The sequence below is a fragment of the Silene latifolia genome, chromosome 3 (assembly GCF_048544455.1).
Source record: "Silene latifolia isolate original U9 population chromosome 3, ASM4854445v1, whole genome shotgun sequence".
In the NCBI taxonomy this organism is placed as follows: domain Eukaryota; kingdom Viridiplantae; phylum Streptophyta; class Magnoliopsida; order Caryophyllales; family Caryophyllaceae; genus Silene; species Silene latifolia.
Window position 1 is genome coordinate 135,297,273 of NC_133528.1, and position 24,097 is coordinate 135,321,369.

A 24,097-nucleotide genomic window follows, 5' to 3' on the forward strand; every position below is an offset into this window, starting at 1 on the left:
ATTTCTCACGCGAGTGTCCGCCCTTCTCTTCTCCCTTTGCATTCTAGACCTTTGTTCTTACTTTTTGGCGTCTACGTGCTTGAACATTCGACCACGTAAGCTCGGATCCTTCTGAGTACCAGCCTCGTTTGCATGACCGACCAATTTGACCAACTCCACATCAATCAATTTAATTAATCTAATCGTTTTCCTCTTACGAGGGCACTTTCATTACATTCGCGTCGAGCATCACTAATCGATAACTTAGTCCTTCTCGTTTCGTCAAACATGTAAGTCTGAGGGTGTAAATCTCTCTTTTATTTATTGTTCTTTACCTTTTGTATCATTATTGTAAGGTTCATGTCGAAAATACCAATTAAAACCGATTTCTAAAACCGTGCTTTAAAACCTCTTTTTACGGATTTCCAGAAGACAAACGGTCGAGAAAGGACGCAACAACTGCTGCGCCTCTTCGAAGGAGCGCAGTTCCTGCTGCGCCTCTTCGTGAGGCTGCCGCAGTTCCTGCTTCCTTTCTTCTTCTTTCGTCCTCTGTAATTCGTCAAGTATTTGTTTTGTTTCGTTTGTTCTTTAATTCTTTGTTATCATAGCACAATAATTTCACATGTATATTGTTTATCATTCATTAGCACATAATTTATCATAAATTCAACTTAAATCCCAAGTAATCAATATTTACGGGTTTTCGTCATTAAATTCAATTCGGGTTTTAGAGATTCAATTCATCAATATTGAGTTTCTGGAATTCATCATTGACATACTTACATCTGTTATTTGTCATATCTATCATATATTCGTCATTAATCCGTTGTATTTAACCTAATTAATTGATTTAGTTTGTTAACTTGTTAATAATTTTCATTAATCTTATATTAATTCGTTTAATTCCGTCTCATCCATGTTTATTGTTTTATGACCATCATATCATATGTAAATAACTTGTTCATCACTTTCATCCGAGTAAATAATTTAATCAATCATTAAATTTACCAACGAGTAATAACAACACGCAATTCCGGCTTCACAGCCAGAATTCAGGTCAGGAACAGACGCAGCAACTGCTGCGCCTATTCCAAAGGACACAACTCTGCTGCGCCTGTTCCGGGTTGAATTCTGTCTCTGAACTCCGTTGTTGCTTGACCTAGTTTAATTAGCTTACGTATAATTAACTATTATTCGTAATATCACCTTCTGATTTGTTCGTTAATTTATTCTTTTATTCATTTTCTCAAATTATCCGTTTTAAAGGTATTTTCAACATAAATCGCCTATCCCATTGTAATTATTGTAATTTTCATTATTGTAATTTTCTTTTATTGTATTTGTCGTATTTCTTGTATCATTTGTATGTTTTCACATGTAATTGAGCATTAAATTCCGACTTCGACATTAATTGCATGTTAAATTAATTGCTTACCGACTTAGTATTAATTCTCACATGTTAGGATTAAAACTTGGATGTTGCATTGCATGCATACAATCGACGATATATCGAGTACGAATAACTTCCCTAATCATTAGTAGAGGTCGCTATCGAGGCGGGCGGGATTAGGTGTTCGATCAAAAGAGCTTCCTAATACGTACCCTCACCCCTTACTCCAGATCTCCGTGAGCACCCGTGTTCATTGGCATCCACGAGAGTCATTCTAGACATAGAATGCTAAGGGTAACGATTGCTTAGTGTTCATGTCACTACTTTATGTCTTGACATGACATGAGGTATTCGAACGGTTCCAATTTCCCATAAAAATTGGTGGCGACTCCAACAAAAATGCAAACGCTTGTTCTCTTCCTCCCAAGCTCCCCCGTGGGCCCCCGCTGTCCACACAAACAAAACACAGCATCTTTGGAAGTTGATTATTCTAACCAATCCGGAAACTTTTTATACCATGAAGCCTGAAATCAACGACGATGACTATCGGGGCCTGAAAATGGAAAACTTTTTAATACAGGCTGATAAGGCTTCAATTTTAAATAAGCTTTGCGTATTTGGTCCCGCTTTTCATATGGGTAATCCCACATAGGTACACGTAACCCTGGATCACGCTCCAAAGACAAAAGAAGGTCCTCCGTCTCGTCAGTTTCAGTTCTATGTGTTTCAAATATGTTTTGGTCAATAACAGGAGTTGACGATTCAGGCATAACAGGAGTCGATGATTCAGGCATAACCTCTTCATTTGTCGTAGTCGTAGCAGGCTCTGGTTCTTTTCGTTTAAGAAAGGCGAAAAGATTTGTTTGCTTACTCATTGTCCTATATAATAATGTCAAGTTTGTATTAGTATACAATTTTGTAATTTTTTTTGGCATAGTAGTGAATTTGTTTTACAATAATTAACTAACTAACACTAAACAATTATATCAAAATTCTAATAAAGTTGTACTAACTACAATTGCATAATTTATTAATATCAATCTATCTTGAATTTCTAATATAAAGGAGATTAGACAAAAGAATAAACACATAATTAAAGAACAATGGAATAACTGACCTTTTCAAATCGACCGCTTTGTTGATAAAATACCAGAAATTAAACGGAAATAAGAGCCCCAAATTTTCAATTGCTCTTCAGCCAATAAATCTCAAATCCTAATTCAGATAATTAGATAAAAAAGAAGGGACAGACGGTGAGACGGACTGCAGTCTGCAATGTTGAATTGTTGCGTTGTTGATAATCTGGTATCAAAAATTAAACTTTCGGCTATTTATCTTCAAAGTAGGTTATTATTTTGTGTGTTTTAGAGAAAATCATAGGGTAAATGCTAAGAATATGTAAAAGTAGAATAAGGAAAGTATTAATAAATTATAGACTCCTAGGGATAGTATTTTACGGAAAAGTGGAATAAGGGTGAATATGAGAATTATTTAATTATTTTTTAAGAGTGATGTCATGGCCTTTTGACTTTTAAGCTTCAAATTTTGTTACACTACACAAACTTTTGCAGATTTGATCACAAAAACTCTATATTCTCAAGTATCAATGTAGCAATTCCTCTCTTTTTGGTGGAACAATAACTTATCTTAACACTCTTGTTATTTTGGCATTGAGCAACCTCATTTAACAGTTTAGAAGTAGGTTCTCCGTATGCAATCCTAATCTTTTTAGGACTTATATAACAATTTTCTATTATCAAATACAAATTTCATTCTTAATAGTTTAAAATTCCAGTTTTTTATTCCCAAAATACTCAACTACTGAACACCCAAGACCATATCATAACCCTTTACTAATAAACTAACATGACAAGTGACTTTCATCGGCAACCTTAATTTATTTGTTTGTGGGGCAAAATGATCCAACTTACAACCCAATTTAGCTGTCATTTCTAGGATTAGATTCGCAAAAGAAAGATGGACTTCCTGCAATTAGTAATCTAACAGCAACTTCAAGATTTTGGGTTTTAAAAGCTTTCACAAATGGTCTTTGTGAAGGTTTTAGTTCATCAATAAAACTATCAAGAATATATTGATCAAGTAATAAATGATTCCCTTTGCATAATTAATTCTCTCAAACTCTCAAATGCATATAAGTATACCTGTTAGACGCGTAGGCCGGGTGGGTTACGAGTTTGGATAAAATACAGGTCAAGTCTATTTCAGGTTTGTAAAATACAGGTTCATACGGAACGAGTTTATAGGAGTTTCAGGTCAAGTCTCGAGTCAGAGACTAACAGGTCTGGTTAATGACTTTTTATAAATGTTTATTTTCTTTAATTTTAATTAAAAACATATAGCTATTCTTAAATTTTATTACTTATTAGTTTAATACATGTATTAATAAGAGCAAGCATTTATTGCTTAATATATTCAATATCATAACATCGATCAATTGTTACACATAGGTGGCAAGTAGTGACTATATTTATATTGTAATTATTTGAGTGATTAACCATATGATAACACTATTCTTTTAAATAAGTATAAGCATATTTTATTCTAAAAATTTTAAAGTTGAATTTATTTTTACCATTTTATATTATTTTTATTTGCTTTCAATATAAAGTTTTAAAAAATTCGTGAGCGAACTGGTTAACAAATATGGGTGTAACGCAATCTCAACAATTGGTTTCCTATGACCTTTCGAATGTGCGGAGTCGCCTTTTTCCGTCTAATGGAGCAAGATGTTAAAGGTGTTTCGTGGCCAAGGGTGGTTCCGGTTTCTATTTCCTAGTCTCATGTGTGTTTTTTAGTTAATTTTTTTTCGTTTGTTTGGCTTTTGCTTGTTTTTTTGGGTTGCCCCACTTCTCTTTATAAAAAAAAAATTCCTATTTTTGGGTCGAGTCACGAGTTTGGCAGGTTATTTTCGGGTCAGGTCGTCTTTGGGTTCGGGATAAAAAGAGCTGGTTATATCTGAGTTATTTTCAGGCGGGTTTCAGTCGGTATTTTGGATCGAGTCATCTTTTGTAATACCCTTTATTTTATAGTGCTACACTCGGTCGAGTACAACTGAGTACTCGGCCGAGTGGATCCTCACTCGACCGAGTGGGATAACCGACTGGTCATTAGGACTCTTCACCATATTCTGATTGTGAGTCACTCGGCCGAGTGGCTGGTGCACTCGACCGAGTGCCGCTGCTGAGTCCTTTTCCGCGTTTGGGCGTTGTTATTGGGCTTTAGTATTTAAGCGCTCTTTTCAGATTTTTCACTTACTCTCACTCATAAACCATATCCCTCTTATCTCTCAATATCCCCAAAAATCCTCTCAAACCTTATCCACTCAAGATACATTGAGGATTTGATTCTCCAATTTTTGTTCCCTGTCAATTGTTTACACTTATAAGTATACTTTCACACTTTTTCCTTTATTCTTAATTAATTAGTAAACCCTAGTTCCTTAGTATGTTGTCTTATGAGATTTTAATTAGGGTTTTGACTAATTAAATGGGTTAATTAATATTATTATCGTTATAGTATGTTGTTGTGATAGTTAGTCATAATTTGTGTAGGAGGAGACTTCATTGAGGAGCCCTTCTAGCTTACTTGCTTGAGTTCTTGGAGATTAGCAAGAGGTAGGGTTTTCCCTACTTAGCTTTGATAATATGAATGTTTGTTTATGCATTAGTTATCATGAAATACATAATCCACGTGATAGTTACATGATAAAATGTATTGGTAATTAGGGTTTCATGGCATACTAATGTGGGGTGTTCATTATATATTGTGATTGGGTAATTAGTAGTTTTTTCACATCATTAATTGCATGTAATTGGACAATTGTGTTAAAAAGGGTGAGTTAATGGTAAATTAGGCATTTTATCACATGTTGGATTATGTTGATGTGGAAAAGAGTATTACATATTTCTTATGTCACTTTGGTTGCTTGTTTTTAGTGGGAGAGGTGGATGGAGGACGTTGGATTGTGATATATGGGTCGTTTTTTAGGAGACGTAAGATGCTTGGGAGACCATCTTACTTTTGAGTCGCCTCTTAGAGCTTCCCACTCCAAGAGGGACGTGCACGTTAATGATTCGAGTTTTTAGGGACTCGCGTGTTTGAGGTACAACGTCTGACATGGATGCGGTTAGCGCCCGGATCCGGTACCATGGGTGTGTCATGACTACTTTCTTATAGACTACGGTCTAGCTGTAAGTGACTGTGTTGCAATGTTGTCACCGGGTTTGATATGGAGGAGATGTGGAGTTAGGAGGATACGTGCATTGTTGCATTAACATTTCTTTGCATAATTATTTAGCCTTTCACATTCACATGTTATTAATGAGCATTTGTATTATCGGAGCTAACCAACGCGTTTTCAAATATCTATGGTGAACTACATGATGATTTCCTTTCATATGGGGAGCAGTGTCTTGACAGGTAGCATTTGCATATACTAGCTTGGAGGCTTGGGAGCGGTCTTCGTATTAGCATGTCATCACTTTTGTTATCTAGTTTTTTTACTCTTCTAGACCCCACTTTTGTTTCGATTGGATTGTATAATTGGAATTACTATTTGAATCCCTTAACTTGTAATTTAACTTCACTTAACTACAATTTATTTATGCTAAAGTACTTCTATTAATTTGTTCGCACTACAAACTTGGGAAACTAAGTCATGTAGCACTTCTATGGGTTGATATGGCATCGAGGGAGGTTCCTGACTTATGGGGGTGTTACAAAGTGGTATCGTCAGAGCGACGATTTTAGAGCGTAAACTAATTAACTTAGGTGTGTCAATTAAAACGAACACGGTTTGAGTTGTAGAGAACTCGTGGCAAGCTTGGGAGACATCCCAAGGTTGTACCCTTGTCCTCTTAACTCGAGTCGGTCACAACGCGTGGGGGTAATGGGACGTACTTGATGTGCATATGATTGTTGAATATCCTTGTCTTGGTGTTTGTAAGATAGATTCATGTTGGTAGCATGAGTAGTATAGCCAAGCCAATATGAAGTATGTTGGATGTTTATATGTGAGAATGTTGATGTGTTAATTTTAGTTTTTTATTAATAGGAAAGTGTTAATCACACGCTAGTTATCGTCATGCGTGTACCTTATATCATATCTATGCTTTATTTCCCGTGCTTTCATTTAGAAACACGCAGAATAGGGTTACGTGTGGAACTATGCGAGTCGGAATGTGTGTGAGGCCCTTAAGGGGTGTACTTGGTCTAGTGGATGAGGGAAACTCGGCCGAGTTTGAGGCACTCGATCGAGTGAGCCTCCCACTCGACCGAGTGGGTGACTTTCTAGAAAGTTTGGAAAATTCTGGGGTTGGTGCACTCAGTCAAGTAAGTGGTGTGTATTAAAACCCAGTATTCTGTTATGAACGGATGAATGTGTTTATTAATCAGAGATATTGAGATGTATTAAACTAGAGAGAATAAGAAGAATTGTATTATTATTCTGTGTAAAAGAAGTAAGTACAATGATAGGACTTGGAGAAGTATATATAGTAGTAGTTTAACCGACTTAAGTAATTAACTACTCCTAACTAGCTTTATAACTAACTCTAGTTATCTTTTAACCAATCTGTTATAAAACAGTTAGGATAACTAGATTATGTCAATATTCCCTCCTTAAGCTGAGCTGTCATTAAAAACAAGTCCAAGTTTATCAGATAAGAACCTATGTTGATCAGCACCTAGTGGCTTCGTCATAATGTCAGCCAACTGAAGAGAAGATTTTATATGCTTGGTTATAAGAAAGCCTTCTTGTTGTTTATCACGAATAAAATGGCAGTCGATACTGAGATGTTTTGTTCTCTCGTAGAACACAGGATTTTCAGAGCTGTGTAAGGCTGCCTTATTATCACAATAGAGTAAGATAGGATATGTGACAGGTACTGCAAAATCCTTTAAAAGAGCAACCAACCACACTAATTCAGATGTTGTGTATAAAATACTTCTGTACTCTGACTCAGCTGTACTTTTGCTGATGGTAGCTTGTTTTTTTGTCTTCCAAGACACTAAAGATTGTCCCCAACAAAACACAATACCCACTTAGTGACCTGCAAGAGTATGCTCATTGGCCCCAATCTGCATCACTTAATGCAGTAATTTGCAGATCAAAATCAGACTTATAGTAAAGACCTGTATTAATAGTTCCTTTCAAATATTTAACCACATGTAGGGCAGCTTGTAAGTGAGGTACACGAGGTTGGCTCACAAACTGACTTAGATGCTGAATGTTTTAGGATATGTCTGGCCTTGACATATTTAAATATAATAGCCTACCTACCAATCTTCTATATTGTTCAGGATATGCTAATATCCCTCCTTGATCAATAGATAATTTTAAGCCCCTTTGCATTGGAAATTTGACAGGGCTGCAATTCTCCATTTGTAGGTCTGTTAATATGTCTATAATATATTTCTTTTGATTTATCATCAAACCTGTACTGGTTTTGGAAATTTCAAGTCCTAAGAAGTATCTCATGTTTCCTAAGTCTTTAATAGAGAAAGCTTTGTCCAACTGAACCTTACAATTATCAATCTCTGCCATAGATGAGCCTGTCAATAATACATCATCAACATAAACCAAAATAATTGTGAAAGCTTTTGTGTCTTGATTATGCTTGGTGAACATAGAATAATCCTGCTTAGACTGTATATACCCAAGCTTCTGTAGAAAGGCAGTTAGCTCCTTATTCCACTGTCTTGAAGCCTGTTTCAGGGCATATAAAGACCTTTTGAGTTTACAAACCAGACCTGATGGTGCTTCATAGCCTTCTGGAGGCTTCATGTATACATCATCATCTAGATAGCCAAGTAAGAACGCATTATTAATATCCAATTGCATCAAAGGCCATCCTCTAGCTGCAGCAATAGCCAATAATGTCCTTACAGTGGTAAATTTTGCCACAGGAGAGAATGTATGCTTGTAATGTTTATCCTTAATCCGATTGAAGCCCTTTGTAACTAACATTGCTTTAAACCTTTCAACTGAACCATCTGGCATGTACTTAATCTTATACACCCATTTAGAACCAATAGTTTTGTGCCCTTACGGTAATGAAACAAGAACCCAAGTGTGGTTGTCCTCTAATGCTTTCACTTCTTTCTGCATTGCTTCTACTCATCTCTCATCTGATTTAGCTTTCTTGTAAGAATAAGGTTCATGCTCTTGAATAGTGTTTACTAAAGAACATACATCCTCAGGACCAAAATCTTCCAAACTTTTCAGTACATGAGCTTGAAAAGCAGTTGTTTGAACACTGCTAGCATCAGCAAACTTCTGACCAGGCAACTAACACTGAAAGCGGGTTCCACAGAAGGCGAATCAAGGGCGTGAAGCCACTCCCTCAAGTGACTCCACTCAGCCAGGGACGCACCCCTAAGATCACAGACAGTTATACAGTAATCACAATACTTCTGTCAACAACCACCAAATCAGAAACCAATACGATAATTACTCAACAACAACAATACTAACATCATCACTATCAACCAAGCCATGTAATTAATACCGAATAGGGAAACCCTACCTGGAAAGCAAACACCGATAATAGACGATCAAGCAGCTAACTCAGAATCTCTCCTCAACGAATCCTCCTCCTATACATACATACATACATACATACATACATACATACATACATACATACATACATACATACATACATACATACATACATACATACATACATACATACATACATACATACATACATACATACATACATACATACATACATACATACATACATACATACATACATACATACAATCACATAAACCACCAAATCGCCCAATTAGGGTTTAACCAACTTTAACAAAACGATATAAAAATTATATGTAAATCTTACCCTCGACACAAGGATCACAAAGATGTAAAGAACGATGAAAAATGACACTCCTAGCTCCGGGATTTGCTAATAATGCGGTGAGGATGAAACAACGTAACTTGAATCTTCTCTTGTGTGATTTTAGGTTATAAAAAGTGTTTAAGGAAAAAGGTGATGGAATATTATATATCAATCCGCATTATTAACAAACCCGTCGAAAATCACCCATTAACCGACTTACTCGATCGAGTAAGTCACTTACTCGATCGAGTGACCCTTACTCGATCGAGTGCCAAGCTTACTCGATCGTGTACCCATCAGGCAGACTACTGTTTTGCGTAAAAACATACTTACTCGACAGAGTAAGCCCCACTCGATAGAGTACCTAAGAGACATAAAACCGTAATATTACAATATTATCCACTGATGATACCTTTTATCAGTAGAAGGCGGCATAGAACATGTCCCATCAACAAACCAAAGCTTATTCTTTGCTGCCAAACCCATAATAACCTCCCCTTTCCACCACACAAAGTCATGTCCATCAAAAGGTTGAGATGAAAACGAGGCATTAGGTTGGTCAGACGTAGACAAAAATAATGGGTCATCATAGCAATCGTAATTAAGTACGGAATCATTAACAGAATTATCAGGCATATTTGCAGAATTATGGAAACAAACCAAGAATTATGATATGATCAAGAAAAAATCTGATAAAGCTGATCAATATAACGATGAATGCGGAAGCGTAAGAAGATTTATACCTCTACTTCTTGAATGATCTAAGACAAGAAATAGATGGAAAATACCCAGAATCACTGTACTACTCGCGATGATACCATATTAAAACCCAGTATTCTGTTATGAACGGATGAATGTGTTTGATTAATCAGAGAGATTGAGATGTATTAAACTAGAGAGAAGAAGAAGAATTGTATTATTATTCTGTGTAAAAGAAGTAAGTACAATGATATGACTTGGAGAAGTATATGTAATAGTAGTTTAACCGACTTAAGTAGTTAACTACTCGTAACCAACTTTATAACTAACTCTAGTTATCTTTTAACCAATCTGTTATAAAACAGTTAGGATAACTAGATTATATCAATATGTATTCGACCGAGTGTAGTCCACAATTGCAATGTGTGGATATCAAGACTTTCTTGCCCATAAAATAACTTGTCTAATTTTCAAAACTTATGCTTATTCTGTTGACTTCGTCCAAATCCTACTCTCACATGTTTTTATTCATCAAGTCTTTCAGAACTAAAATCATTAGTAAATGAAAGTGTCTTTATTGTACTACCATGTAAGTGTCCTCATGCCACAATAAAAAACACATACTGTAGCAAAGTCTGTATTTATGATTGGATATTTTCAAGATACAATTAAGAATTATGAATAGTAAATTTGACTATATTATCATTTCGCACAAAGAAGAAACCTGCTATAAAGTACTAAAATCTAATTGAGCCGTAAAGTGTTTGAGTCTGTAAACACTACTACAGAATTCATCAAGGACATCAGTGGATGGACATCGGATTTTTGAAAAAACAGATGTAATAAGTTTGTACATCGGATTTTTATAAAAGTCTGATGTAATTATATTATATGGACATCGGTTGTTATTTTCAACCCATGTCCATTATAATGGACATCGGATTAAATTACAACCCATGTCCATATAATCCTCAATTTGGGCGCAAAATGAAAACAATTAACCATTTGGTATTCTCTAATAATTAAATTGATCACCAGGCCATTTTCATTCTTCAACTCCTTCTCCGCTGCTCTCACCCCTCAATCCTCAATAACACCATTTCTCTTCTTCACACTGCACGCTGAACTCACCACCACTACGCAATCACCCGTATGCCGCCGTCAACACCAGTACGCCGTTGTCAACTCCTTGTCACGAGGTTAGTCATAGACTTTATTTCATCGATTTTATGGTTTAGGGTTTAATCGATCTTGTTTTACGCCGTCATTGCTGCATCAATTCAACTCTCCGACCATGGCTGCCACTACTGCAAACACACCGTTGGTTTAATTCAAAACCCTAAATCAATAATCTTGTTTTAATCTGATTCAAACCCTAATTCATCATCCCTGTACTCGAAACCCTAATTAATTTTATTTTTAATCGCATTTGATTGTTTAGACGATGTAAATTTGGTGGAAGAGTTGCTCGACACTAACCCTTACTTCCTGTCATCATCTTTTAAGTTGTTTTTCGATTGAGTTTGTAATTTGCAGGTGTTGTATTTTTATACATATTGTGGTATGTCGTTATTGTTTTGGCTTTTTGATTGAATTTTGTAATTTGCTAGTGCCATCATTCGTTAACTCTATTCCTATCAAAATTACAGCATGCGAAACTTGTAATTGGTTGTTTTCTTCAAGTTACTCTGATTGACACACATCTTGCTTATCTCTGAAGTTGCCAGTTGGCCTTTTTGATTGTTCATTCTCTATATAGAATGATTTAATGATTATTTATGGCCACTTATTATGCCGCATACTCGGGACAATTACCGGAACATGGTTGCTGCAGGGTACTAGTACCAGAACTAGGACTCCAAAGCCCAAAGTGACGCAAGATGCTCCTGCTAGTCCTGCTCGTCTTGTTAACATTCTGCCTTCTCCTGTAATTCCTATTGCACGTGAACCACTTTTCAACCATGTCAAGGAGGAAGCTGTTAAGTTCATTCCTGATGCTAATGGTTCGAGGTAATACATACTGAATATCTCTAATGTACCTGTCTGTCACCATTTCCTTTGAAGTTATTATTGTTAAGTCGCTTGGTCTCTAGTATACATTTCCTAAATCTGATTTTGATATTTGGCATTGAAATATGTATCTTCATAGATTTTGAATTGTTTCATATATCGGGATTTTGGAATTTTACCTTTATATCTCAGTTTCTTCTTTGATTGTTCTGTATCTTTATAGGATTGAATTAGATTTTGTTTGATCGGAGCTCTTTTTTTTAATGTTGGCCTGGTTTGATTGTTTCACCTCCACAAAAAATTCAGAAAACTCTAAATGCATCGGCACCCACCTTTCACCTTCAGGTTGCCTCTTGATGTTCTTCCTCAAACCGCAATCGTTCAGGGACAGCTTCTGCAGTTTATTATGAGACAATTCACTTCATCGGTATATCTCCCTTCATCTTTCTTCTTTTAACCATACATTGATAGGTCTTTAATATTCACTCAAAATCCGGACATATTAGACATAAGTGTGTACTAACTTTCTCCATTTTTCGCTATTTGGGTGTCCATGTATTGATCTTTGGTGAATTTAAAGTTATATCGTGTTAAAGGAAAGAAAATTATTTTACCAATAGTAGGACTACCTTCTCCTTTTTGTTTGTCATTCTAATTTTTGCATCTTTTAAAGGGAAATATAGTGAATACAAGTGAACCGAGTGACTAAATAAACTTCCCTCTTTATTTGAAACTTAATTAGCCATTCTACTTTTCGTCAAGCTTTCAAGTTTCAGCCGTTGATTTTGAAATTTTCAGATTTTAAGGGTAGAGAAAGAGAGGTGTACCTAAATGGCATCAATGTGAGTTCATTACCTGCTTTTTTAAATCTAGAATTAGTTCCATTTTCATTTTTTGGGGACTATGAGTCTATGACTATGTTATCAATTTATTATCGAGTCATTCTATTCGCCCCTCACCGGTTGATTTTGATTACTCGATTTCCATGTGTGCAGGGATACAACCTTAAGTAGTCATATTTCGATATGTAAGCCATCTTCCTCTTTACTTCAATTTTCGCAGCTAACTGATAGATTTATGCATAATTTTTCTATTAAACCCTAAGTTTTAGTTGTGCTTTTGTTCAGTTAATTGATTGTAATTGATGTCCGAGTTTAACCGAAGCTTACCGGAGTTGTCATCCGTTCTCAATCTAATCTAAAGGTTATCCCTAATCAGGTATTGTACTTCTTAGTATTGTTCTTCTTAGTATTCCGTATTAAAAAAATATCAGCTCTCTTTTATAAATGAAAAGAAACCAAGGTTTATAGAGTAATCTTGTATGGGAAACTAGACAGGAACTTATGCCCACTGCAAAAAGTTCATTCTTTTCTTTCTTCCCTTTGTTTAATTTATTTTTGAACATCTAGGCAGTAATTTGGTGTGGTAATTTGTACTTATGATAGACTTTATCAACTGTTTAAGTATTGCTAAGAATTTTTTATGTTGCTGGAAATAATGAGATTAATGAGGTTGATATTGGACTACATGAACCGTGAGACTTCTACTCTCTTTTTAAGATTTGTTCTATTTGTTTGTGTAGGATTAAGTTATACTTTGTATATTCATAGTTGATTGGGAAATGGCTTATTTTGAGTTCTTGAGAATAGCTTATTATTGTTAATTACTTTTTTGTGTAGAGTCTAGTTAATTGTTCTTGATATTTGACTTCATATTGAAAGTGCTGCCCTTGTGAGGCCATGTCTGACTGCCCCATTGTCATTAATATGCATTACAGGTTTTTCAAGACACCACGCCATATTCACAAGAAGAATTAGATGAGGTTCGGGACTTGTGGGCGAACTATTTTCTCAATATCTAGCCGTAGATAGCTAGCTAGCGTAGTAATGTATTAGGTAGTTGCATTTTGAAAAACTGATTACATGATCTGCAAGACCATATGTTATGTTGGCTGGGATTTGTTATGCCCTTTGTTGTTGTTCGTTAGTTGTTGAATTCGGATGACGGAGACGGTTGCGTTGTATGTTGATTGGGATCGGTTTTTATTAATTGAAATCGATCATTTTGGTTGAATGGCAGTTGGCATGTTTTGTATTAATGTTTTGACATTCAAATTGGTGTAATGCAATATGAATTGGCCTGCTCTTTTCAAATTTTTAAAAAAAAAAACAATATAAAGGACAGCGGATTTATAAAAGTTCGATGTAATTCTAGCTTCAAAGGACATGGGCTTTCTATAAAAATCTGATGTACATTACACATATGGACATCGGATTAATGTTAAAATCTGATGTTCATTACTCATATGGACATCGGATATATTTAAAAATCCGATGTGCATATATTAATGGACATCGGTTTAAAGTCCCATGTCCATTACACCCCATATGGACGGGACTGAACTCTACATCGGCCTATAATCCGATGTCCATGTGTCTAGAAGTCCGATGTCCTTCATGATTTCTGTAGTAGTGAAATTATTGAAGTCCGGGTTTGTGTTTAAAGACGCATTATACAAAACACTGCAAGAAAAGGGCCACTTAGCAACCAACTTAATTAGCCACTAAAGGTCAAAAATAGATCGCTAATGCCATCTAGCAACTAGCAACCAGCTAGCAATTAGGTTTAAATACGTGGTCTAATACTACAAGTTATGATACTTCTAAGGGGGCGTTTCTCTCCTGCACGGGCGCATGTTTTAGAATAAGGAATTATGGGTAATATGGGGTTGAAACTTGATTCCTCTTACTTTTTGTTTGTTTCAATTCTAGGTGATATGGGGTTTAAACTAATTCAGACTTAGAATATTTTTAAATAACTTTTAGTATTATAAAATACGATAATTAAAATGTTATTCAAATAAATATATAAAATATTTCATTTATAATAATATCATACTTTTTTCTTTTGGTTTTTCTAATTTGATACCAATGGTATTAATTTTATACCCACCCGCCTTCTTGGGTATGAGAAATCCATTACTTCGAGTTTGAGGTATGACTTAAGAGTATAAACTCCTTATTTTTACCAAACAAACGCATTAAGGATCCTCTGTCCCATTTGGTGTCATATTCCGTGTTCCCACTCCATACATGATAACACATTAGTTTGCTTGTTTTAGCCCACGTTTTATCTCTTATTTGGTTTAATTAATAACTCGATTTACAATTATTCACTTACTTTTGGAAAAAATAGTATTTTAGTCGTCTTATGGTAACTAGTGTCAATAAAGGTCTTTTGTATGGATATCCGGTATTGCTTCTCCCTTTTTGTCGTCATGTATGTACTGTGTCAACGAAGAACTAGTGAATGAAGCGGGACAAAACGGAGTCAAATAAAAAGAAGATGAATTATGAAGAAGTTAGCTACTGGATTTTGCCAAATCACATATCCCCGCTACATCTTCCTCGCCAATTTCAATTGACCAAATTTCCACTTAATCAGCCTACTTAACCTTCATTATCAATACACAATTAATCACTTAATTCACCATTAAAATCCATTATCATCACCCTCTTCTCTCATTTCTCATTTATCAATCATCCTCCATTTATCATCTTCACCATTTATCAAAGCTTCAACTGCCATTTCCATTCTCGAAATCAGCCACCGTGGCTGAACTCAGCTCACTCCAACACCACCACATATTAGGATATTAGACTCGTTAGGGCCGGCTATCGTCTAGGGTTTATGCTAGTAGGGTTTATTATATATATAAACCAATGTATTGAATCAGAGTCATATCATCGATAATAACATTTCCTTATACAATTCTCAACTCTTTATAAACTTAACATGGTATCAGAGACTCGTTCTTGAGATCTCTAAATATGCTTCCGCTATCTCGCCGGTGGGTGAAAATTTATGACGCTCACCGGCGAGATTTTCGTTGTTGATTGTTTACACAAATTATTTTAGTTCAAAAAAAAACCTTTCCCGAGTTTTTTTTTACATTTGAAGTGTACACCTCATGGAGATTTGATGAAAAATTCCAAATTTATGATAGATCCATCGTTAATTTGAAAGAAAATAAAAAACCAAAGTTTTACTCTTTCTCTGTACTCGAAAAACCTACCGATTAACAAGCATATCGATACTGATGTGTTGCTTGCTCGGATCAAGAAAAGTGATAATCTATGTTTCTTTAAAATTCGATTAAAATCATTCAACGTCGTTTAAGGTGATACTTGATTTATTTGGAGTCCGAAAAAATCATCGTTCTCCAAATCTTAAAATTAACGGATAATTTTCCGTTTTATTGATATTTGTTAGGTTCGATTAATGTTCCTGCAGATTAACTTATATTTGACAAGTCCGAAAAACTTAACGTTCTTGTTCGAAAAAATTTTAACGAGTCTTATACTCGTTTATTACCTACCTTTGAAGACGAAAAAGATTAATAAAGATTGAAGAAGATGAAGAATGAAGATTTCATTTTTTTTATATTCTTTTTTCTTTGTATTTCTCCAATCGTAAAGTTCGTACTTTGTACTGCTTTTACGATTACGGGAGATATTTGGATATTAGGCCTATTAGAACCGGCTATCGTCAAGAGTTTATGCTAGTAGGGTTTATTATATTTAACCAATTTATTGAATCAGAATCATATCATCCATAATAATATTTGGGATATTTCCTTATGCAATTCTCTCCCATTTATAATCTTAACACCACATAACTGCCACATATAATACCTTACTCTATCAACCCATTCGACCACCATCACACTCCCCCCTTGCATCACCAATCCAGAACCCATAGGCCCAGAACTCGACCTGCACCACCAGCAGTCAACCAAGCGAACTCGAAATGAAACCCGAGTTTAATTCTAACCAGAACCCCATCATTGAACCGAAACCCGAGCCCGATTCAAGAAGAGTTTGAGACGGTGTGGGTTGACCTCGAACTCCAACAACGAACACCTGGGTTGAGCCTTGATGCATCCGGTGTAACGTGATCAGTCCTGGCTTAATTCAACCTTGGCCGGTGTAAACGAAGCACGGCCAGTGTAACTGTACTATGTTGGACGCTATACTTTGAAAATTTTCTATTGGAATTTGAACAAGCATAAGCATCACGTGGGTGCCTCTTAGTTGTGCACTTGTGCTGGCATTTTTAGAGTACTTTATTTAGTGGGCCTTTGACTTATTAGTGCTCATTTAACATTTTTGTGAGAGGGATATAAATAGAACAATTACCTCAAAAATAAGGAGACCCCCATTTTTCAGATTTATTTAGGATTTAGAACTAGTTTTCCCTTCATAAATATCTCTTTAAATTAATTAGTAATAGTTTAATTACTGTTCAAACTTAGGGGACGTTTGGTTAGAGAAAAGGAAAGATAAAGGAAATTAGAAAGGATAAGAGGGGGAAAGGTAAGAGATTACCTAAAACTTAACTAATTGTTTTGTTACATCAAGAAAATGAAGTGTGGTGGGTTGTGGTTTGTTTTGATGTGCGGGTGGTGGTTGTGGTGGGGTGGTTGTGGTGGTGGTGATGGTGGTGGTAGCGTCGTGGTGGTGTGGTGGCAGTAGGGTGGCTATGGTGGTGGTGATGGTGGTGGTGGTTTATGTGAGGTGGTTGTGGTTTTGGTAGTGGTGGTGGTGGCGATGGCATCGTGGTGGTGGTAGTGGTAGTGGGGTGGTTGTGGTGTTAGTGATGGTGGTGGTGGCGTCATGGTGGTTGTGGCGGTGGTGGCGTCATGGTGGTTGTGGTGATGGTTTATGTGGGGTGGTTGTGGTGGTGGTGGCGGCGATGGCGTCTTGATGGTGACTGGTGTGGTGGGAGTCGGAAGTGTGATGGTAGGTAAATAAGGTGGTTGAAGGGTAATGAAATCTCATACCTTGGGGTGGTGGGGGTAAGGAATTAAATGGATTGAGAGGTAAGGAAGGAAGGGAATTCCATTCTCTTTGATTGTGTTAAACAAACACCAACTAAGGAAATCAATAGCTTTGTTTCTCTTTCCCTTTCTTATAGACCTCTAACCAAACGCCTGATGCGTGCCTTTTTCATACGTTTAATCTGCTCTTTTGCACGCATTTTTATGCTATTTTGGGTAGCGTAAGCTATTATTCTACCTTGTTTTGGTTACTTCGGTCGTACTATGCATTTTGCAGGTTGTTGGCCCAAGAGGAGTGAAATCAAGCCAAATTCTGCCCCCGGAGTTGAAGTTGAGACATTAGTGAAGCTGGAGTTCGGAAACTACCTACCTGGAGATGAGTGAAGCCACACTTACGATGCTGGATGCGCTGCTGGTCATTCAGATTATTCGATCGACCCGTACTGTTGGTCGATCGACTGCCTTTTTGGTCGATCGAATATTCATCTGGTCGATCGACGGTTACTGTTCATTGGGCGAGATTTTTATGTTAATTATCTCGACCCATTTTGTTTCATGTTTAATAATTCACTCTTATTATTTAAGAGGAACTTAGGAAAACATTTTAAGTTATCAAGTTTACACAGTAAACAGTTTTCACGTTGCTTTGCTTTAGCTTTTGGGATCTGAATTTGTAATCTTGCTCTTCCTTTCATTCGTTAATTCAATTAACCTTTGTTCTTCAATTATTTCTTTCTCTTTAATTCTTTTGATCTTTTCGTTAATTCTCTTTTACATCCTATGTTCAATCGTTATTCTCGTACTTTCATCATGTCCAATTTAATTATCGTTGTTGTTGTCATTATCGCGTTTAGTTCAAACATGCGTAGCTAATTTCCTTATGCTAGGATTTAGGGGAGCCACGATTTTATGATAATAATATGTTAGGGTTTTTTATCTAGCCTTTTACTCCGTTTGTTTTGTTAATCGTAGCACTTAATTGCGGTTTAACTTATTAAATGCATGTGATTAGTTGACCATATTGTTGACCATTGACCTAGATCGAAAGATTGGAAAAGGTAGAGACTTGCTACGAACATTAGACTGATCTAATTAGAGCGAAAGCTATATTAGACTTCTAGGGCGAATAGTGAATCGAGAGGACCTATTCTTTACCCATCAGACCGTATTTGTGCTAGTTATTTGACCCTATCTGTGACTGTCATAGATCGTGGTGAACCGATTATCCTAGCTATTTCTCCATATATTTTTATATCAATTACTTTAATTATTTGTTTTCTCTCTGTTGCTTTAGTTTTAGAAACCAATCAAAAGAACCCTCAATTTGTTATCCGGACAAATTTAGACTAGCAAATAGATTTACTTGTCTCCCTGTGGATTCGATTTCGACTTCCTTTACTATATTTGTTTAGGCCTGTTGGTTTATCTTTGAGAGGTGTACGATTTAGCATGTCAACGCCCCCTTATCTTTTGGGTATGTAAGACTAGATTTATATTGTTTATGCAAGTTTCATCTCAAGTTTGGTACTAATTTCTCTCTTTTTCTTACTTATTGTCTTTTCATTATTCTTATGTTTAGTTAGTTTATTTAATTAAAGTTTTGGTCTTAATTAGTCTTATTTTGTTTAGTTTAGTTTAAAGTTTTAGTCTTTATTGATTTCACTATGTTTAATGTTGTGATTAGTTTAATGGTAATATGTTTAATGTTAATTTAAGTATGATTAGTGAGTTGTCTTTTCATTAGGATTCGATTTAACCCCACCATGTGTAAGTTACTTGATTAAATTCCATTTTAATTAGTTGTTGTAGTGTTGGTTATGGTTGGCGGATTTGGCTTGTTATAGTCTTATTTGTTGTTGGTGATTGAGTTTTAACCCTTAACAATTGGTGATAACCAATTAGGTTGGGAGTAAGACCACCTCATTTAGACTAGTTATCGATCTAGGTTGATTCCTAGAGGGAGTTAGTAGGCGAATTAGAGGCGTTTCCCCTTAACACGTCTCCATGACAACTAATTGACGGATTTATGATAATAAATGAACATGTTGGTGGAGAAAATTGGATCCTAGGCCTTTCTTTATTGTTTAGACCATTATTATTTCTATTACTTACTTTCTTACTTTAGTTGTCTTAGTTAGTTATTAATTTAGTTATTAGTTTAATATCAACCAATTTTATTATTATTCACGTGGCTAACTTCAAATCTAAGACAAAACTAGTACTCGAAGTTGATCTCCTTGTGGGTCGATCTCGACTACCCTGCTACATTAGTTGAGAAATTTGTTTGATTGAGGGAATGCGACAAACCCCTCTATCAATACATATTTTGACACATCAACGCATTAACATGTTTGTTGTATAGTATTTTATTTGCAATAAGTGATATGTCAAAAGAAAAAATGGGATAGAAAAGTGGGACATGGAATATCCTTACTACAAATGCATACCACATCCTTACTTCAAAGGAGTTTTTACTGGGGAAAAGGAAATTAAAAGAAAGGAATACCATTAATCAGCTGGGAAATCATTCAAAGACCAAAAGACCTGGGTGGCTTGGGCGTGGGTGATCTCCAGATCAAAAATGCCAGTTTGCTTTTTAAGTGGTGGTGGCGTTTTTCTCAGGAGCATGAATCGCTTTGGAAGAGAGTTGTTTGCTCAGTTCATGAAATTAACCCGGAGAGTGGGTTTAGGAGTGATGCAATGGTACCAAAGTTTGGACTCTGGAAGTCGATCTGTTCTGTGAAATCGTGGGACTCCACTATTGCTGAGGTCTTGGCGCAAGGTACAAAAATCCGAGTGGGAGCAGGATCTAAAATCCGGTTCTGGGAAGATAAATGGATTGGTGATTCATCTCTTAAGGATGGATTCCCGCGTTTGTTTAGTGTCTCCAACCAGAAAAACGAGTTTATAGCGGACCTGGGTTGTTGGCAGAATGGTGTGTGGCAATGGCAGTTGACTTGGAGGAGGGGTTTATTCCAATGGGAACTGGGCCTGGTTGATCATTTGATGTCACTAATTGAGGACTTTACGCCGCTTCCAAATGATGTGGATCGTGTGTACTGGGAATTTAGCAAGGCAGATGGGTACACAGCTAAATCTTTTGTCGATGCTTTTTATAACCTAAAATATGAAGATGTGGAGCGGAAACAGTGGTTTACGCTAATTTGGAAAAATCTAGCCCTACCGCGTTATGAAATTATTCTATGGGCTGTTTTGTGGAAGCGAGTTAATACAAAAGATCGGATTTTGAAGTGGAAGACACTTTCTTGGGATGAGATGACGTGTGTTTTTTGCCGAGATGTTTTGGAAACTCCTAATCATCTATTCCTACACTGACGATATTCTTGGAAGCTATGGATGGATTGTTGTGATGAGTGGAGTATAAATTGGATTTGCCCCATGGAGATTGAGGACGCTTTTATATGGTGGAATGACTCCCCTTTTTCTGGTTTTGAAAGACGGATTTGGGAGGCTATGTTCGTTGCTATTGTGACTCTTATTTGGGAAGTGAGGAATGAATGCATTTTTGAAAACAAAGCACCGAATTGGTTATGTATGACGGACAAAGTGGTTTTAAGGGTGGGGATGTGGGGTAAAGCTTGGAAAGACAAAATGCCGTACTCGTTAGAAGATTGGATGAACAATTGGAAAACGTTAAGGTCGTGGAGGGGATAAAGTTTTTAGGGTCGAATGTCTTTTATGTTTGGTCTGATGTTGTATGGCTGCTTGTAGCTCTATTTTGTTTTTTCTTTTTGGGACTCTACTCGCTGTAGGTCTTCGGGTTAATCCCTTTTTTATCAAAAAAAAAAATGCATACCACATCCCCTGAACTGGGTTAACCAAACACCAGGATGAGAGAGATAAGTGATTACTTACTTTGAACTCCTTATGTTCCGGTTATTTGTTTATCTTTGGTTTTGCTACAAAGATCAAGCAAATAGGAGGTGATTATTAGATGACAAGTGGATCAAATTGATTATTGATATTAAATTGTCTGTCTGTCAAAGACATTCATAAAATAAAAGGATAAATAATTGACTGAAATATCCCAAAATAAAATAGATAAACAAATGACGGAAACCGAATAATATAGAGAGTACTTACTAACACAAGTACACAACTTTATGTGCATCCAGTAACCCAAATCTCGTGAAGGATATAAATGCATGCACCCCAAATAAAATTCCTCTCGAGAAATTTATTTCATTTTCATCACATCCTCGTGAACTCTTTATTGTAACATCCTTACATTCACCCCACCTCATTAATTTCATACAATTCTTATATATATATATATACCCATCAAACTCAAAAGTCATAGTTTATCTCTTTATTTCTCTTTCACTTTGTCTAAGAAAAAAAAATGTCACTACATATTATATCTCTAATATTATGTCTTACTCAACTACCCTTAGGAATTATGTCATTTACAGTCGTAATGTCACCTTCCACAACCCCAAAAACACTAGTCGACGCCCCACAAACGGGTTTCGTGAGCATAAACGGGGCACGGACTGATACCCGTGAGCAAGAAGCGGTCTATGATATAATGCTAGCTACCGGCAATTCATGGGCGACTCAAATACCTGATGTGTGTCGAGGTAGGTGGCATGGTATCGAGTGTATGCCCGACAAAGACAATGTATATCATGTCGTATCTTTATCTTTTGGGGCGTTATCAGATGATACTGCGTTTCCTACCTGTGACCCGACCCGATCATACATATCTAAGTCTATTACCAAATTACCTTATTTACGGACCTTGTTTTTCTACCGTTGTTTAGGTAACACTCCTCAACCCATTCCTTCATTTTTGGGTCGTTTAGGGTCAACGGTCCAAACTTTAGTGTTGAGGGAAAATGGTCATGTGGGTCCAATCCCAAATGAAATAGGTAACTTGACTGGGCTTAAGGTGCTTGATTTGAGTGGGAATAATCTTAATGGGTCAATACCGATATCATTGGGTCGGGCTAACGGCTTAAGGACTCTAGATTTGAGCGGAAACCGGATAACGGGTCAAATACCCCGTATCGGGTTTCCCTCTTTGAGTATCTTGGACCTTAACCAAAATTTATTGTCAGGCCCAATACCATCAACTATTGGGCTTTCTACATCTCTTGCTAAAATGGATCTCAGTCGTAACCGTCTTTCCGGTCCATTACCCGAATCAATTTTGGGCCTTAAAGAGCTCATTCTAATGGACCTAAGCTATAACCGTCTCACCGGCCCATTTCCGAATTCCCTCAAAAAACTTGAATCCCTTCAAGCCTTGATTTTAAAGGGTAACCCAATGATGGGCACAACTATACCAAATCAAGCACTAGAGGGCATGAAAAACCTAGTCATTTTGATCCTATCCAACATGAATTTACAAGGCCCAATTCCAACTTCCTTAACCCAACTTCCCAAAATTCGAGTCATCCACATAGACGGGAACAACTTAAACGGGTCGATACCGGATACTCTCCGGGACATGAGATCGCTCACCGATTTAAGATTAAATGATAACCAACTAAACGGGCCATTACCCCTCGATAAAAACATGGTTTATAAAATGGGAAGAAAACTACGGGTACAGAATAATTCCGGACTTTGTTTTAAATACGAAAATGATGGTGACGTCGAAGGTGATTCGGATTTGGTGATGGATTGGGGAATTGGTTATTGCAGAATTCCTAGGCCAGCTGAATCTGGAAGATCAGTGGAGCATACACAAATTAGTAGTAACAATAGTATGCCAATATTAGTCAATAAATCATCAACATTAGAATTAGTTCACAAGTACTTGTTTCTTCACTTGTTGTTTCTACTTTTTATTTTTTGGTCATAGATTTTGACAATTGTCTAGAAGATGTAACTAAGTATATGGTGTAAATTAGATCTTTTTGTCAAATGAAAAAATTATATAGTTGAAGGAAATTATAGTACTATATAATTTTTGCTTTTACTTTAATCGTCTAACAGTATCCCGTAATTTTTCTATATATAGGATCTATAAATAATGTGTCACGTTTCTTACTGTTCCAAATATCAGTGACGAGTCTTGAAATAAAAATTAAGAGGGCAAAATAATATAAACAGTTAATGTAACGCGCAAATACTTACATTTAACTACCGAGTCAAGGGGGGCGAATAATCATTCATTCACTGAAATGTATATGAACATAAATTATTTAGGTGTTTTTTGAAAGCTATGTGATGTAGTTGGAGCAGATAGATTGGGCACAGCCGCACAGGGACAAGAAAGAATTGAGTGGTAGGCCAAAATGTTGAGATATTTGACAGGCGGGATTCTACTATGATCAAGATTGG

General features: G+C 36.2%; 2 protein-coding genes and 1 long non-coding RNA gene across 4 annotated transcripts; all 3 read left to right on the forward strand.

Annotated features, from left to right (window-relative positions):
• The first annotated feature begins 11,027 nt into the window (after positions 1–11,027).
• Positions 11,028–13,628, forward strand: LOC141646316 (uncharacterized). 2 transcript variants are annotated; one of them, XR_012545500.1, is made up of 4 exons: positions 11,028–11,135; positions 11,771–11,946; positions 12,292–12,973; positions 13,074–13,628. It is a non-coding gene; the product is annotated as an uncharacterized LOC141646316 (long non-coding RNA). The 2 variants fall into 2 exon arrangements; XR_012545499.1 differs by lacking the exon at positions 13,074–13,628 and having other exon boundaries at positions 12,292–13,025.
• Positions 13,629–20,485: 6,857 nt separating this feature from the next.
• On the forward strand, positions 20,486–21,121 carry LOC141649750 (uncharacterized). Its single transcript, XM_074458431.1, has one exon. The coding sequence runs from the start codon at positions 20,486–20,488 to the stop codon at positions 21,119–21,121; it is 636 nt and encodes a 211-aa protein (XP_074314532.1).
• A 1,004-nt stretch (positions 21,122–22,125) lies between these two features.
• Positions 22,126–23,692, forward strand: LOC141648094 (protein TOO MANY MOUTHS). The gene has a single exon (XM_074456558.1). The coding sequence runs from the start codon at positions 22,149–22,151 to the stop codon at positions 23,613–23,615; it is 1,467 nt and encodes a 488-aa protein (XP_074312659.1). The 5' UTR covers positions 22,126–22,148; the 3' UTR covers positions 23,616–23,692.
• The last annotated feature ends 405 nt before the right edge of the window (positions 23,693–24,097 follow it).

Bases quoted from the DNA above. Each gene is read 5' to 3' on its own strand.
- LOC141649750 (XM_074458431.1), top strand. From the start codon at position 20,486: ATGGTACCAAAGTTTGGACTCTGGAAGTCGATCTGTTCTGTGAAATCG.
- LOC141648094 (XM_074456558.1), top strand. From the start codon at position 22,149: ATGTCACTACATATTATATCTCTAATATTATGTCTTACTCAACTACCC.